The sequence below is a fragment of the Podarcis vaucheri genome, assembly GCF_965113315.1.
Source record: "Podarcis vaucheri genome assembly, chromosome: 9".
Classification (NCBI taxonomy): Eukaryota; Metazoa; Chordata; class Lepidosauria; order Squamata; family Lacertidae; genus Podarcis; species Podarcis vaucheri.
In genome coordinates this window covers 46,609,673-46,627,744 of record NC_138767.1, presented here as the reverse complement: position 1 = coordinate 46,627,744, position 18,072 = coordinate 46,609,673, and the positions used below count along the sequence as shown (strand labels likewise).

Here is an 18,072-nt window from a genome sequence, read left to right as displayed (position 1 = left end):
TTGAAGTCAGCAAAGAACTCCGCCCAACGTATCTGCCTCTGGTTCAGGAACTGAGCCGTGCGCCAGTGCTCCAGATTCTTGTGGTCCGTGCAGACCTGCACCGTGTGCTTGGCGCCGATTAGGAAGTGCCTCCACGCCTTGAAAGCTGCATGAATGGCCAGCAACTCCCTGTCCCAGATGGTGTAGTTCTGCTCCGACTTGCTGAGCTTTCTGGAGTAGAACGCTCCCGGCCGCCACACCCCCTGCGGGTCTCGCTGCATCAGGACAGCTCCCACGGCTCTGTCTGACGCGTCTGTCTCTACCCTCAACGGTTTACTGGGGTCGATATGCAGCAGTTGCTTCTCCGATGCGAAGAGATGCTTGAGCGCTTGAAAGGACTGTTCCGCCTGCTCCGTCCAGATGAATTTCTTTTTTTTGGAGCTGAGCGTGTCCGTAATTGCTGCCGTCTGCATCGCGAACCCCTTGATAAACTTGCGATAGAAGTTGGCGAAGCCGACAAACCGCTGGACCTCCTTCCGGTTGCGCGGGCTTTTCCAATCCAATACCGCACGAACCTTGGTGCTGTCCATGGCTATCCCCTTGTCCGACAACTTGTATCCCAGGAAATCCACCTCCGTCGTGTCGAACTGGCACTTCTCCAGCTTGGCGTACAGTCTATGTTGTTGCAACCTGCTGAGCACCTCCCTCACGTCTCGGTCGTGAGCTTGCTGCGAGTCAGAGAAAATCAGGATGTCATCCAGGAAGCAGACGCATGTCTTGTAGAGGAGTCCCTCCAACACGTGATGCATAAAAGCTTGAAAACAGTGAGAGCCATTTTGTAATCCAAAGGGCATAACTCTGTATTCGTAGGTGCCCAGCGGTGTGAACATGGCCGTCTTCCACTCATCGCCCTCCCGCATGCGGATGAGATTGTACGCCCCTCGCAGGTCCAACTTGGTGAACACGCGTCCCTTGCGCACTGTCGCGAGGAGGTCGTCAATCCTGGGCATGGGGTAGTCAGACGGTTTGGTCATCTGGTTCAAAAGGCGGTAGTCCACAACTAGTCTTTTTTGGGGCGTGTCTTTCTTTTTCACGAAGAAAACGGGACTGCCCCCCACTGCCTTGGACTCTCTGATGAAGCCACGCTCCAGATTATGCTCGATGAACTGTTTGAGTTCCTGCATTTCATCTTCAGACATGGAGTATAGCCGCCCCTTCGGCAGCGTCGACCCCGGTAGGAGGTCAATCTTGCAGTCATATGGCCGGTGAGGGGGTAGCTTGTCCGCCTCCTTCTCGCAGAAGACCTCCAAAAAGCTCGCGTATTTGTGGGGGACCGCTTGCAACGTTCCCAACTGCAGTTGTGATTCCTCCTCCTCTCCCTCCCGTCGGGGCAGGATGCAGTGTTCTGCGCAATAAGAGGAGCCGAAGATCAGTTGTCTCTGGTACCAAGCCAGTGTCGGACTGTGCCTGTCCAGCCAACTCATGCCCAACACAATGGGCGTGTCCGACAGTTGGGTGACATTAAAACTGATGACTTCCCTGTGGTTGCCAAGGCGCATCACCATCGGTGGCGTCTGCTTCACCACCTGCCCCCCTAGCAACTCTCTGCCATCCACTGTGACGACTTGCAGGGGCAGAGTGGCAGGCAATAGCTGTATAGCGTGCTGCTCCACAAAGCTCTGCGCTATAAAGTCTGCGTTGCTTCCAGAATCCACAGAAAGCGGCACTTCGATAGTGACGCCGTCGGGTAGCTGGAGAGATGCTGTGAGCTGCACTACTGGTTTGGGTGGGAGGGGATCCGTGGGTTGCAAGATTGCTGGGGACTGCTTCACAGATGCGTCTGGCTGGGCCCCAGTGCCTCCGTCTCCAGCCAGACATCGTCGTTTCCCTGCTGTGGTTCTCCTTGCTGCGTTGCTGCAGTCACCATTGCTGAGGCTGCAGTGTGCTTGTGGAGCCTCCGGGGACACTCCTTCGCCAAATGGCCTGGATCCTCGCAGATGTAACACTTCCTGTTCCCTCTAGGAGGCTTCGCTTTCACTGCTGCCGGTGCTAGGGCTCTGGCTGCTGACTGAGCCCTTGCACCTCCAACCTCCATCGGTTCCCCTCCCCCTCCTGGCGGAGGTGTGGATTGCGCACGCGCTGCTTCCCTCGGAACGAAAGAGAAACTTCTCGCTGCTTCGCGCCCTCCACGTCCTTCATCTCTGCACCATGGACGTTCTTCCAGCCTCACCCCCACAGTCAGCGCCCTTTGGACCACCTCCTGCGTGCTTCGGGGCCTCTCCCCCCTTGCAATTTCATCCTTAACCGCTGAACTTAGACCCTCCCAGAAGAGGTCTCTGACAGGGGGCGAATCCCGATCCCATTCTAAAGCACTGACCAGCGCAAAAAATCGGGCGTGATACTGCCGGACGCTCGCCCTCCCTTGTTTTAGTCCATGAATCTCCCGTCTGGCAAGATCCACATCAATAGTAGACAAAAAACACGCATCCATCGCTTTGATAAAGGCATCTGCATTCTGAAGCGCCGGATCTTTATCCCTCCACAAATTGCGCAGCCAGGCTTTGGCATCCCCATGCAAATGGGACAATATGAACCCCACCTTCTCTTCCTCATCTCTAAAGTCTTTTGCCAGCAGTTGCAGTGCGCACATTACGTCTGCTCTAAAATTAGGGTACTGTTGCAAAGTCCCATCGAAGTGAGCCACAAGCCCTCCTGCTCTCCGTGCCAATCCCACGCCCTCCGGTCTGGGTCCCGGTTGCCCTTGCTTAACAAGCATTTCAAACCTGGCGTGTAGGTCTCTGTAGGCGGCTGTAATCTCCTCCTCCCGTTTCTTGGAAGCCAATACCTCTGAGGACAACTGGTTCACTGCCTCTTGCAGCGCGGAGATCCTCTGTTCTTCCGTCATCTTGCTAACCTTTGTGAGCTCGCTTACAGACACCCCTCTTCCTCCCCTAGCGGCTTCTGCTCCCGCTGCGAGGTTTCAGGTTTCTGAAGCTTTGAAGAGACGGGTCTTACTGTCAGAGCTGCTACCAGGTCCCAGCTCACATAGGACCACGCCACACAGCGTCCACTTTAAAAGAGTCTTTATTGAGTTACAGGTTTCATTTCCGAACTGCAGCGTGCAGCTCTACACCTTCTGCTCTAGGTCGGCGAAGACCCGTCTGAGTCCCCGCCTCTTGCACACCAGCTTAATACCCTAGCCTTGCTCCACCTCCTTCGCCTCTCCCTACGTCTCTGGGTCCTTCTGCCCCCCTGGGCCTCCTCCCTTCTACTCTCCTCTGACGCTGACCCCCCTGATCCTTCTGCCTCCTTGCGGCGGGCTTTAGGACCTGGCTCACTCTCCGGGCTGCTTACTGCTCCAGCTTCCGCTGCATTTGAACTTGGCGCGCGCGCCCAACTCTCTACTTTCCTCTTAACCGTTGCCTCGCTCTCTGAGGAGGGCGTGACCACCCCTGACTCGTGCCCTCCCTCCTGCTGACAGCCTCCGGAACCCGATGCCTGGCTACCTTCCTCCCTGCTGCTCTCAGTCTTGAGCGTGGGTCCCGACTTCCAGCTGCTGCCGCCCTCAGTTATGAGCGTGGGTCCCGACTTCCAGCTGCTGCTCTCTGAATCTCCTCTGTTCCCTTCCTCCTGGGGTGTCCCCCCGGATCCCCCCCTTGCTCTGCTCACTGGGGCTCCCTTTTGGGAGTCCTCTGACTCACTGCTTAGGCTTGGAGATCTCGGGTCGTCATCATCACTCATTCTCCCTTCGGCTTCCTCCCCCTCGCTCTCTGTTTCCACCCTTCTCTGCGTCTCTGCTTCTGAACCCCTGACACATATGTTACCATAGCAGTTGGTTGGCATAATACGTTATCATTTCCAAACATCCTACAGATCAGTTTCCTCAAGGCTGAGCAGATGAGAAGACTTGAGAAGGAAAGGGTAAAATGCTTTTGACTTTCCACTTCTAACTCTAAAGTTTCATCTTCAGAGCATTCATAAATTTGTGGAGTCCTGTTTTCTCACAGACACGTCCTCTTTTCCAGATGGAAAGAATAAACAGAGCCAGGGAGCAAGGATGGAGGAATGTGCTCAGTGCAGGTGGAAGTGGTGAAATCAAGGTTGGTAGCTGCTGTTAAATGTATATGCGGACACACCTGTTCTTCCTTATTTCTAACCTTACCAATAATCTGTAGGTGCTTGTCAAGCTCTTACCAGCACCCTTTAGTCCAGAAGAGGGGAATGCTTTTCAGACGGATGCAGCATTCCTCTGTGGGCAATCTTCCAGGGGCTACATGCCAGTGGTTAGCAGGACCAGAGGCAAAAATGGCAGAGCAACAGGTGTTGTTCGCATCCGTCTGTCTCAAGAGACAATGGAGTGCACCTCTGGGGGCAAAGTCCAACTGCTGCGTTAGCAACACCAAAGGGATCTCCCCGGGGCACAAGCCTGGGCTGTGTTTATGGAGGTTCTGGGCTGCCCAGATGACGAGGCCCTCCTCTCGGCCTCACTGATGCAGTCGAAAAGAAAGCAGAGCAATACGTTTAGCGCCAGCTTGGGGTTGCCAGAAGGAGGTGTACAAGGCACCATCCAGCAATCTTGGGGACCCCTCCGGATTGGAGTAGGGTTTACTCCTTAGCCTTTTCTTCGCCCAAAGATATCCCACAAGGTTTAGCGGAGGTTTAGGGTCAGAGTTTTCCTTCTCCTAGATGAGGTACTTTGCCAGGTTGACAAGGCTCATCTGCCCCTTGATTCCCTCTACAGTACGTGTAGAAACCACCTTCTTGAACAATGGACCCAGTATTGTTACCTTTGTGCAATTGGTTCCATTCTAGCCATGTGAAAGTGTCTCTCTCTCTCTCTCTCTCTCTCTCTCTCTCTCTCTCTCATACACACACACACACACACATACCTCCCTTCCATCTAAGCAGGCAAGAAGCATTTTCACAGTCCAAGAACACACTGCAGCCACAAATGCTTCAAAGGTTCTCAAGGCAAACGTTCTTGAGGGCATAGTGCAAAGCTGGGGGAGCAGTGGCCTGAGGAGAGTCCTGAGGGCTGGATAGGGCATTCTGGAGGGCCACGTTTTGTGTTGGGTGCAAAATAGCATACGATACAATGGACACTCCCCCCCCCCAAAAAAAAACACACATTTGCAGGTTTTTGTTTAAGTTGTAGTTTTCAACTAGGTCCAATGCAAAACTATGCAAGGATGAAGACTACATTTTTTCACGTTACAGTGAATTTTTTCTATAACCATTGCAGAAGATGCAATCCTACGAATGCACAATGTTGATCAGAACCTGCTGTGAAATGAATGCATGTGTAAATCCTATACTCTGGTCAAAAGAGAGACACTTAACAGTGCTGTAGATGACACTCTTCATCAAATAATATGTAAAATTTCTATTTTTAAAAGGAAGCCACAAGGCGGATAGGAATAAATACACGAGTGTGTATGGGTCTCTGTTGCTGATAGTAATCAGATAATTGTCAGAAATGACTGAAAGCCACTTTGTATCGCCAACTAGCCAGATATTGTAATACAGAAGTCACTTTTATGTTTAGAGGTTCTTAATTACAATATCTAAATCTGACTTTTATTACCTTAAGGAGCGCAGGTGCTGCCAATTCTCATTGGAATCATAACATGAGAGCTTATTCTTAAATTCCTAGGCTCCGTTTTTTGGAGGCGGAGGAGCTGTTGTGCCTTTACCTGTGCCTGGTCGAGGACAATATGAACACTATCATGCTATTTTTGATCAGATGCAGCAACAAAAGGAAAATATTAAAGTAACAGAGGGAAGAGATGCTGAATTGAGAGAGAAACATGGTCCAGAACCTATTGAAAGGTATGTCTGCCTTCGTTAAAAAGGAAAGAACAAGTCATTCTAGATGAAAGTAATGAAAATTGCTATGCATATTTATCTACAGAGGACCACCTGGAATTCATGCAGGAGTTCCTAATGGGCCTGCAGTTCATCATCATTCACCTGATGCTGATGCAATTAGGAAAAGAATGAAAAGATTGGAGGAGGTGTCTAGACAAGCCAATGCAAACAGGTTGGACTGATGATGTGTGGATCTGTCCTGTATGTGTAGGTTTCTGTCACTGTCTGTTTAGTTTAATAACTAACACTAGAGTGTGAATGACAGTCTTAGATACACCATAATCATCTGCCCACCTATCTAGATGAGAGTTGTTATATGATATTACTAATTTCTTTAGGAACCAAAATGCTTACCTATTTAATCTAATAAGTTAACAAGCTTGCACAAGTATATTGTGCAAGCAGTATAACAATTGCAGGGGAGGGTCCAATTTAAAAAAGTGCCTAATTATCCTCAATTTATATTTCCTAGATTATATAATCCAGAGCAGTAAACTTCAACTTTTTTCAGATTACGCAGCTTTAACCCAAACATTAGGGGATTCATTTCACAGTGTTTTACCCATATATTTGTGTGGTGGTAATGTTGTGAGCCACGCTAGGGCAAGGCCCAGTATTTGAAGACCAATGACCCATTGGATAGCAACAACATTGTTGTATCTGGCTATTGTCCAAGATGATACATTTACTTCACACATCATGGGTTGCCCCTTTTTAAGGCCTCTAGAATTGCTTGCCTGTATGACAGGCAACAGAAACTGGCAGGATGAGGCTTGAAGAACATGGATTTAAGATTTTATTGTACACTTCTGCTGCAATACTGCTGTTGTCTTTTAAATTTGTAATTTCTCTTCCAGTGCTTATGGTGCAAATAGTATATTATGGAGAATACATTTCAGCCTTAAACAAAAATAGACCTCTTTTTAAGGTGTCAGGATTGCTTCTTGTTTAAATTTGTCTTCCAAAGCAGTTCCAAGAGGGTAGAAAAACCTTCCCAACCTCATTGTCACCAGACGTTTTTGACTGCAACTCCCCTCATCCATGGTTATCAACCATGTCAGCTGAGACTTGTGGGAGTTGGGAATCTAAAACCTTCGGAGGGCACCAGGTTGGGGAAGGCTGGGGTAGGCATTTGTGTGCTTTCATTGCAATCTAAAAACTCTCAGACAAATGAAAATTGCAGGAAGGGTGTTTTTTCCTTGAGGACCAAGGTTGGAAAACCTGAAGTCCTCTAGATGTTGGACTCCAACTTCCATTGCCCCCAGCCAGAATGGCCCAATGGTCAGGGATGATAGAAGGCTGAAAGCCTGGCTAAAGAGCATCCATGACCATCAGCTCTAGGACCTTGCCCAAGAAAGAAAACTTACACTTGACCCATGCTGTACAGTGGTTAGCAGAATATATTTCTAAATGTACTTGACTGTCGCTTGCTAGCCACCTGTTGTATTACGTGCTTATCTTGGTTCAATAAAGTGCTGAATGATGTCGCTGCATTTATTTGAAGTCTGCTGAAATCTTAAATTCAGTATATTTTTCCTACTAGTTTCCAGTTCCTCTTCTTGGTTATATATATATTTCAAGTAAATCAAACTCGTAAAATGTTTTACTCAGGCAAAAAGGATGGGTAGCCGCAGAAAGAGCTAAACAAGTTGAGGAATTCTGGCAACGGAAGAGAGAAGCCATGCAAAACAAAGCTCGTGCTGAAGGACATATGGTATGAAATTTTACTTTCCTACTGTATCAACATTTGAATTCTATTTTTTTAACAGTTAACTTCCACATGAACTTGTAAAATCTATTAATCTCTGCAGCAGGACAGTAGTAATTCTTAAACTTTAGGATTGTGTTAGAAGTAATCCACAAAAATTAGATTCTGCATCTTCCCAGTAGTTGACTCGCTTCCTATATCTATATTGAATCTTATTTTTTATTCGGGCTGGTGGTATGAGACAGTAGCTTGCAAATCATGCAATCCAAAGAAGTATCTTTGAGTTAACAGAAGAATTTGCACAATGAAATTTCTCCCTCATCCTGATTACGGCTGCAATCCTGACCATGTCTGCTCAGAAGCAAGTCCCATTGAGTTCAGTAGAACTTGCAGTTAGGAAAATGAGGCTAGGATTGTATCTGAAAAGTTTTTTCCTGATGTTGCACCAGTATTTAAGGATGGCTTGCCAGGTAGGGTGGAGAGCTGCTCTCAGGAGGAGAAACCCTTGCAGCGTATATAGACTTTGGTATGCAGCTCTTTGGGGTGACCAAGGTACTTGGTCAGTTCAAAGTTCAGCTACGCAGCACATGCTCTTTTAGCCACTTTTAACCTGTTGTTCAACTGAAGCTTTGTAAGTGAAAAATTCATTGACGTGTTTCAGGTTTAATGGAAAATCATGGCTATGAGTAAGCCATGCTAAACCTCAGGCTCATGTGCTTTCCCTATCTTCCTTTTTCATGTGCAAGAGAGCAGAAACAAACAAGCCACCGTTCCCATAGTATAGGCATTACAGGAAGCCCTGGTTTGTTCAAAATTGTGACAAGAAATCTTCCAGTTAGCTTCTAACATGCAAAGGAGAGCAGGATGGGAGAGTTGAAAAGATCAGAAACTACTGTGACTTGTTTAAGCACCGGGAAAGCATAGCTTCCTACTATATATATAAACTGAGCCAGGACATGGGTGTTGCTGTGGTCTAAACCACTGAGCCTCTTGGGCTTGCTGATCAGAAGGTCGGCAGTTTGAATACCTTCCCATAAACTGAGCCATTGTTGTATTTTCCTTCTGGTTCATGCCATGCATAACCACTGTGCTCAAGTATTCATGTTCCTTTGGGCATGGGGAAAACAACAACAAAATCTGAATTAAAAATGCTTTGAGTTTCTCACTGCAAATCTGTTGCCAACTTTGGGGGTTCGGCACTCAGATACGAAAATCAAGTTTAAATCATTATTATAAAAAGTCTTTGACTTTTCTCCCCAAGACATTATAAATCCAAAGGTAGCCTGAAATCTGTTTTGGTTGATATTATGGTGGTGGCTTCTGTGGTCCCCACCCATTCCATGTCACAGACACATGTCTTCACGCTTTAGAGCATTTGCTGGCAGATACTTTCTCTACTCATGACAAAATGTGTCTACACCATAAAATGAGAACATTCCTGATAATCTCTGCAGGTCAAAGAGTGAGGTGTGGCTAGACAGAGGAATATTAGTGTAGAAAGAAGAATTTAATGATCCTTTTTATAGTTTGCATACACTTAAAGAGTTTCCCATTGCTTTTTTTAAAAAGAAAACTACCATTAGCATATGAGTTACACTGTCTCGGAGGTGGCAGTGATCTGTACATCCACAAAACCCCATTTCCATACGAAGGGAAATAGAGCAATGTTTTATTTCCCAAATAGGAGGAGCAAATGCCATGGCATGGCAAATTGTCACCTGAATTTCCATTACCTTTCCTGTTCGCCTTCCTTCAATCTCTGATAGTGAAATCTGTGTCATGTTTTTCAGGCTGGAATGAACCACCCATCTATTTTTGAAACAGTAGCTCCATCGAAAAAGCCTATAACTTACATTAGGACAAGTTCACACGCTTTTCTTCTCGGTCCTCTAGAGTAATAGATAATTTTAGAGAGGTTTTAAGGTGCTGCTATCAGTAAATTAATAGGAAAGAAATGTGAGCACTCTGACAACTTGGAAACTTTTATGCACTACAGCCAATATCATCTATGCATGGAACACAGGTTTTTGTACCAGTCAGTACAGTATCTGCCTGCATGCAGTTATGAGCCAGTTTGAAAGCAGCATCCCATTTGGATGAAGAACAGCTGTGCAGAAACAGATATGAAAAGCCCACACTTTAGAAACAGTGGGAGTTTGTTATATTTTACACTTTAATTAGGTGTAAGGGGAGAAATGTTGCTGCTTAGTCTTCCCACCATGTGGATGAACTACTTGACTGCCTGTCTTAGTACTCAGGGAGTGTGGCTCAGAGCTTGTTCTGGAATCAAGCAGACTTTACTTGCTCAGGATCAAACTATCCTATCAAAGGACCCAAATATTTGCTGCCTTCTGCAGAAACAAAGCAAAAGAAGAGATCACCTCTGTGATTATTACCCCTGTGTAGTATTGGTAAGAATTTGACTGACTAAACAAATTATTGCCTTTCCAAAATTACCCAAGTGCACCATATTAAATCAATAGCAACAAATTTCAATACTTTATCACCTATAATATGCCACTCGGGCAGCGATATGCATTTATGTCACCACAATCGCTTGAAGATTTTTGGAAGGTTTCTGAGGGGGATTTAACCAAAAGCATTCATGTTAAACCATGTTGCAATAAAGCTTTGTTTTCATTTAAACAAAGTGTTGACACTTGATTCAATATACAGCAATTATACACTAATAATTCATTGTGGCAGTGAAGTTCCAACAGTGCATGCCAAAGTTCTAAACTGAACAGATGTTACAGTCTTAAAGGCACAGTCTAAAATATGAGATACAAAGGAACAAGAAAAGTGAAGCTTGGGTAATTAAATAACGCAGAGTGTATTTTTGCTTTATCTTAGCCATTCATTGAGGAAAAAAATAGTAGATGTTGATAAATATAAGGTTAGATAATGTGGTGGCCCCAACCGGTCTTGAATTTAATACATTAAATGGTGAACAGGGCACCCTGCAAAACCTGACAGCTATCTATGGAGGCAGGCCCATTTCTTCAAGAGGAAGGAAAGCCAGAAACAAGGAGGAAGAGGTATGCTTCCTGCATGTTTTCTGCCTTCATTGCACATATAGAACCCTTTCCTGCCTCATTTTTTCTGCATGGGTTGTCATGTATAATCAGAGGAAAGGCCCCTCCTTGGCATTCTAATTAGTTTCAACTTGCAACTCCTAGAGTTGTCCCATAGATGAATTAACATACCTGTCACATAAGTTTGTCACCAGAAGTGAATCATTCCTATTCCCTTAAAACAGAATTTGCCCTCATTGTCTATTAATAGCTCTCCACAACTCCTAGGCCAACAGTGATGGGTCCGCTGAAATCACTTAGAAGTATAGTGTTGATACTCTTCCATAAGAGAGTTGTTCCATTAATTTCCCACTCTGTGAAATTGACATACATTGTTTAAGTTATGTATTGCTGCAACTTTCCTCTTGACACTTTTTTAAAATTTTATGTTCCTTCAGGAATACTTGGCAAGACTAAGGCAAATTAGACTTCAAAACTTCAACGAACGCCAGCAAATTAAAGCTAAACTTCGTGGAGAAAAGGCAAGGATTCTAACCATGAAGGCATTTTATTATAGCTCCGTTCGCCTTGTTTTCTGCTTTGTTAGATGAAACTGAATTGTTTATTCTTAGCTTGTCAAGTAGAGCTCCACTGATTCTGATGTCGAAGTGGCAATCTTCTTGATGTCCAGCTCTTCAAGGAAAGGCTTTATGCCTCCATGGCTGCATGCAAAGCATTTCCTTTACTCAGCTATGGCCCTTATCAGTGAGCCAAGTATTCAAATGCTCATGTGGCTGCTTGGAAATTTGAGACGGAGTTCTAAGAGTTGATGCAACATGTGGCCAGGCTACTAAAGATTGGCTCTTTTTGATCCTGCAGCGCTCAGTCCATATGGCTCCCCACTGGTTATAGTTGTCTCGTGGCAAGTTTTTAAATGAATACCATATTGCAGGGCACCTTGTAATTCTACCCTAAGATTCTTGCTTCTCATTTCGTTTCAGTTATGAAAATGGAAAAAGACCCTCCCCCCCCCAAAAAAAGGAAAAAGACTCCATACTTGCAAATGCATAGAATATAAATGATTATATTAGACTTCAGAACTGGGAGTTGTGGAGACTCTGATATGACTAATTTTACTTTACTGGAATATTTGCAAGCATTTTTGGAAAGTATCCCAAAGTTCCTGTTAGGTCACATTTCCCTGGGGTTAAGTTATTAGGAATTTCCAAAGGAAATCCTCTCAAAATTGTATGCATTATCATGCTTCCAAATCCTGTCAAGACTATGAAACTAATATATAGCCTCAAGAGCTCCGTGCATGAAATTTAATGAAACTTATAAGATTTCAAAAATTGTTAGTATAGCTTGCAGTCTTCTCTTCTGTTACTAGTCTGCTAAGTATATAAATTTGAGAATAACTGTTTTACAGAATGAAGCTTGTGGTTCTCCTGTACATGAAATAGATGAAGAAGCAGAGCTAAGGCGTAAGAAAATTGAAGCGCTGAAGGTAATGGTGAAAGAGTGGTAGAGGAGAACTTGCTGCGTTGATTTACAAAAAAACGGTGGGTGAAAATAGAACAGCCAATAGAGCTGTTTCGTACACTGTTCTGCACATACTAGCATTAAGACCTTGCTGAGTATCACAATGGATGGCAAGTTCCATCACATTTTGAGAAATTTTTTCATGGAAGATCAACGCAGGAACATTTATGGTGTAGGGCCAGGAAGTGAAGTGAGATGGGGAACAGTACAGGGACCATTGGTGCTGACCACATTGGTGCACATGGCCCTTGCCATGCCTGCTGCACCTCATCAGTTGCGATTGGGGACCTTCAGGAGCATGTTCAATATTCCTTGCCTGGTGCTGCTGTAGCTCCTCCTCGTCTTTCTGTGCCTCTCCAGCTACTGTCTTGTAGCGCTATACGAAGCTGCAACTGTGATGGAGGGTATCGCATTGATCCTGAAATGTGTTTTCTGTAAAGTCTGGAAATTATTGAGCAAAAGTGTGTATGAGGTTTTCTAATGTAGATTTCAAGAAGAGCTGTGTAGGTAATTGCTGGTGCAACATATTGTACATGCACTGGCCTTTAGAACGCAGAGTGCTCCTTGCTGAAAAGTTTCTCTCTTTTTTGGTCACATTACAAGGCACAAGCAAATGCCCGGGCTGCAGTCCTGAAAGAACAGCTAGAACGGAAGAGAAAAGAAGCATACGAAAGGGAGAGGAAAGCTTGGGAAGAACATGTAAGAAAGATGAATTCTGACACTTCCTCTCTGCTGATGCAATTTACACTTAGAAGCTTAGATTAGTATTGTTTAATTTCTTCTTGTATCTCCAGAGGTCTTGGAAGTAAGTGTTCACAGCCTGATGTCTTTTGCATACTAATTTCTGTTCAGTTTTTAGCATTAGTGTGCTCTTAACCTTTACTGATGGGATCTAGGGCCTAGAACAGGCATAGGCAAACTCAGCTCTCCAGATGTTTTGGGACTACAACTCCTATCATCCCTAGCTAACAGGACCAGTGGTCAAGGGTGTTGGGAGTTGTAGTCCCAAAACATCTGGAGGGCCAAGTTTGCCTATGCCTGACCTAGAATATATCTACCCAATCTTGTTTGGGTAGAAAAAGTAGTAGAGTCTGCTGGATTATAACATATACTTCAGACCAGGAGCACTTTAATGATGCCACCGTGTGCATGAATTTCTTCTTGTAGTAAACTGGTATGTTTATCTTTTCATGTAGTACTGAGAAAAGCACAAGAATGTGGATAAGAAATAGAGGATCATCACCATTGCCCACATAAACATTTTAAAGAGCCCCAAACTGCTTCCGCTTCCCCAGTTGCACAACACCAAAAATATACAAATAGCACTTCTTGGGGATGTTCTAGGAACTCTAAAAAAAATTACGTATTTCACAAAAGTTAAGTATCCTTTTTGTGTTTAATGACTCTGTGCTATGCTGCATGTGGAGATGCAGCAAGTTGCCAGAGGGCAAAGAACACTCACCACTAGCAACCCAAACTACTGCTCTATTCTAATAATAGTAGATCCAGGGAGTTCATATCAGACTGTCATGTCCATGGAATAGGACCAATTTTTACAAAATCTAAATCTAAATCTAAATCATTTTTACAAAATCTAAATCATGTCTTAATTAAAGAAGAAAACAAGTGATAGAATTTGGTCAGTTAATCGGTCTGAAGCTGCTGTTTTTTTTTAAAAAAAGAAAAGCTCTTGCAGCTTTATATTTTTCTGTGATAGCTGGCTGGGAAGGAATGAAACTGTTCTACCCTTTTCTATTTGGTTGTTACAAAATGGTAGCTTTTGATTTTAGAGGCTATCTTGCATAGGAAAGTCAAAATCTCAGAGGAAAGTTAAAACTACAAGGGGATGTTTTTCATCAAGTTATGCCCTGGAGGCTCAAAAGTTCAGCCTAGGAGCCTGATTCATTAAGAAGAAATAGAAACTTAATCGGGAGTCTACTCGCTTTATGATTAGCCAAAAGGTAAGGAAGGGGAGTGAATATATTGTACAGAAGTGAAGCTAGAAAATAGGGTGGTTAGTTGTGAAGTCAGGAACTTGAAGAGTTGCAAGACAGAAAACGGTCTAGAATATTTTGAGTGCTGAGTGGTTGAGGGCATAGCTGGACACTGCAGCAGACAAAAGCCAGGAGAAGACCACAAAGTGACCCATTAGCTAAACAGAGGGATGCAAATTAATAATCATTGGTGTGGTTAGGGAAACAGTCTAGACTATGTATAGCTGGATGCATTTATCTCTGTTTATATCCACTTGGTGGCAGTGGTGATGAAGGAAGAGCTGGTTGGTTTGGCTGGTTTGCTTGCCTTCCTTCCCTCTCACCATGCAGCCTACAGGCTGTGCCCGTACACTAACAATTCATCATTGCCATGTGAAATATAGCACATTTTACATTATACCCACAGCTGGTAGCCAAAGGGATAAAGAACCCCATGGGAGCTGCAGAATTAAGTCCCACACATGGCAAGCAAGAAGGTGGAGGTTCCCCTACCAGGCTGATGAAGCCCATTTCACCACAAATCATCTCCATGACATCCGCTTTGAAGGAAGTGGGCGCGGTAAGTCGTATATTTCAAAGCAGTAACCACATGTATCTCCATTCAGTGTGCAAGTGTCAGGAAGGGAATATGATTCTCAGTGCTCCTCTCGAGAATGAAAATTGTATGCGCACGCACAAAACCACTATTGTATTGTGTTCCACATGCTTTTTAAACACACAAATTGATTTGTGTGAAAAATTGGCATGAAAATTGGCCTTCTCATAGATTAACATTGCCATTGTAGGAATTCTGCCTGCAAGGAATACGTCAACAATAGTATGCTGAAACATTCACTGCACAGCTGTTAATGGCAAGCATTGTTTCCCCCTCTGTTCTTTCTTGTACTAATTACTGTATTTGACACAGTCTTTCATGTTGTTTTGTTGCATGTTTTGGATTTTAAAGGATGAAAATGCGTCGGTCATCCAGGAAGCCTCAGTAGAAGCAAAACCTGATGTTGCTTTTCAAGTAAGTTAAATTACTTCAGCTTTGTTCTATCCTTTGGTTTTTTAGAGGTTTTGCTTTTTATGTAATGGGTTGTTTTGTTGTTTCTTTCCTGCTTCAGAACAAGCGAAACATACTCCGAAGACTGAATGAAAACCTTAAAGCACAGGTAGATATAAAAGAGGAAAATGAACCTAAAGACATCTGTGAGGTAGCTCCGCCTGATGAGAAGAAGCAGCATCCAGAAGAAAATCCTCCGGTTCCACCTGATCGTAAGAAATGGGAGGCTGGGGCTCAACTTGTGGTTCCTCTAGCACAATTAACAATGGAAGCATCTTTCACTGGTACAGAGGGTAAGTTGACTTCGTTTAAGTTTGTTAACCAAATCAAGTGAATTGCAAAGATTGCACTTACCAGGTAATGCAATCCTACTTAAGTTAGTCTTGAACTTGCTTCCTCAAAGATTTGTAAGTTGCAAACTGTTCGGTCACATAGCTTCAGTAGACCCAATCTTTCTCCTAAGTCTACTCTCCATTCAGAAGTCCTTTTCTCTCCCTTCCTTCCTCCCTCACCCTAATTATGTCACAAATTGTTAGCAGCTGTGTGTTCCCCAACTGGCAGTGAACAAGGTGCAGACCTTTCGCGGTGTTTCACATCCAGTGGTTAGCAACTTGAAACTTAATTATATATTACCACCCATTTTGTGGACAACATGGTTTCTGTGATATTTCTGTGCACTGGAATTCCCAGCTCACTTATAAACCTTGGGTTGTATCCAACACAGCAAACTTCCTCATTCACCCTGGAACTTCCCCTTCCTCTTCTCTCCCCTTCTCTAGCCTCCTGTGCATCCTCAAAATTGGCTCCAGTGGTTTTGAGGGTGTGGGAGGAGTGGCGGGGGAGCAATAGATAACAACCCTTTGGATTCCTGTGACCTAAGCTTTGACATTCCATTCGGAATGTTCCTTCTTCTCCAGTTATATTGCTTCTTCTATCTTTATTTTGGAAGTTGTATCCAAAGAGCCTTCTAGAGGTTCCCTCACTGCGAGAAGTGAGGTTGCAGGGAACCAGGCAGAGTGGTGCCTGCCCTGTGGAATGCCCTCCCATCAGATGTCAAAGAAATAAACTATCTGACTTTTAGAAGACATCTGAAGGCAGCCCTGTTTAGGGAAATTTTTAATGTTTGATGTTTTATCGTGTTTTTAATAATCTGTTGGGAGCCGCCCAGAGTGGCTGGGGAAACTCAGCCAGATGGACGGGGTATAAATAATAAATTATGATGATGATGATGATCATCATCATCATCATCTAGATTTTGGAGGAGTGACAAATGGCCCTACCACCCCACTCCTAAGGAGAGCTTTTTCACTTAGTGGAGAGAGAGAGAGTTGTTACCTTTAAAAAATTCTGTTCTCCGATTCATTGCTTTTGCTGTAGAAAATATATAACAGATAGGAAAGATTAATTCTCAGATTTCTGTAGCCAAATCTTGAGCTAATTTCATTGTATTTAATCTAATCTAATTGCACTGAATCAGAATGTTTTGTTTTAATAAACATTTGTATTGGCTTGTATCTGTGTATCGTAGAAGCATTTGCAGCCCATTTTGTTCTCTTTATACCCTTCAAGAATAAATTAAATTGGGATGGTATGTTCTTTACTGACAGATCATTAGTCTTTTGTCTTTCATTAAAAATAAGGGGGGAGGAAGCCCTTCCTAAAGCTTTTTATGTCAACGTGTTAAATATTTCCCTACAGCACAGACATTAGGAGAGGTTATTAAGCTAGACGCTGCTGAACCCCAACGAAAAGTCTGGGGCAAAAGCCCCACCGATTCAGTGTTGAAGATACTTGGAGAGGCTGAGTTACAACTTCAGACTGATCTGCTAGATGACCTAAGTATTACCAACGGTAAGGAGAAGCTGAAGCTATGTTATGTTTTAAAAAACTTGTATCAGGCTTATATTTTGCACTGAATCTTTCATGAGTGGTGGTTTAGGATAGACCTTTGGACTACTAATTTCCATTTATCCTTGATTTAATAACAGAGTAAAGCTTCCATTCTGAATAAAACCTGTTCTTGTTCTCTTTAACCCCAAGCAGTAGCAGTTCAAATCCAGGCACCTCTTGCACTGTGAATCATTGTCTAGAATCTGTTTTCTCTCTTCTACTTACAGTGACACATTAAATTGGACTTTAATACATGGGGTGAAATTACAGGGGACCAAAACAGGCATAGTAAAAAGGAAATCATTTTATTATGATGAAAAATCAAATTACCATTTGATAGGTTAATAACAATTTTAAGGCACACTTTGATTTGTTGAAGTGTTTTCACTATTTAATACAGACTTGATGCCATTTTAAAATATGTATTTTCTTAAAAACTGTTCCCTTTAATATTCCTGAGTATAAAAGACTGGAACTTAACGGTCTCATACAATTAGAAAAATGCATACAATTTCCAGCTGTTTATGTAAGACTAAAAACAATTCACTTTCGGACCCATTTGAATGTTGCAATAAACCACAGTTTGTCTTAAATATATATATATATATATATATATATTTTAAAGTAGGCATCGCACTAGAGGTGGAAGGAGAAGTTTAAATCCAGCACGCTGATGGGCATGCAATCACTCAATAGACAATGATCAACTAGATCATTTGATGAACAGGGAGGGGGCAATAACTCTTCTCAGCTGATCTGCATGTGTGTTTTATGTGTGTTCACACATTGAGGTGGCCACACCTATTGCTGGCATGCAACGCCAGGAGGGCTGGCAATGGGTGAATGCAAAAGCTTAACCACACCAATCATGATTAAACCATGCTTTAAGAACATGTGTTCCCCCTGTCACAGGGATGAGCTTAAACAAGCCAACGCAGAACATGGTTTCCTTTGTTTCAAACAAACCACAAGCCAGAAATAAACCCAAGTTTGCTCTTGGTCTGTTTCTGGCTTCCCACTCATTATTCGTTA

General features: G+C 43.7%; 1 protein-coding gene across 9 annotated transcripts in view; it reads left to right on the top strand.

Moving 5' to 3' along the window:
- The window catches only part of NEK1 (NIMA related kinase 1), a 47,675-nt gene that overhangs the window by 17,006 nt on the left and 12,597 nt on the right, over window positions 1–18,072 (top strand). For 6 of the 9 annotated variants that reach the window (XM_082237182.1, XM_082237183.1, XM_082237181.1 and 3 more), the window contains 13 exons: window positions 3,853–3,900; window positions 4,005–4,079; window positions 5,633–5,808; window positions 5,891–6,019; window positions 7,459–7,561; window positions 10,510–10,593; window positions 11,028–11,111; window positions 11,999–12,076; window positions 12,715–12,810; window positions 14,512–14,664; window positions 15,052–15,114; window positions 15,212–15,443; window positions 16,849–17,001. In XM_082237182.1, coding sequence (XP_082093308.1) covers window positions 3,853–3,900; window positions 4,005–4,079; window positions 5,633–5,808; window positions 5,891–6,019; window positions 7,459–7,561; window positions 10,510–10,593; window positions 11,028–11,111; window positions 11,999–12,076; window positions 12,715–12,810; window positions 14,512–14,664; window positions 15,052–15,114; window positions 15,212–15,443; window positions 16,849–17,001 — 1,474 coding nt within the window. The remainder of the gene's footprint in view (window positions 1–3,852; window positions 3,901–4,004; window positions 4,080–5,632; window positions 5,809–5,890; window positions 6,020–7,458; window positions 7,562–10,509; window positions 10,594–11,027; window positions 11,112–11,998; window positions 12,077–12,714; window positions 12,811–14,511; window positions 14,665–15,051; window positions 15,115–15,211; window positions 15,444–16,848; window positions 17,002–18,072) is intronic. The other 3 variants (XM_082237187.1, XM_082237184.1, XM_082237186.1) reach the window with 2 other exon arrangements.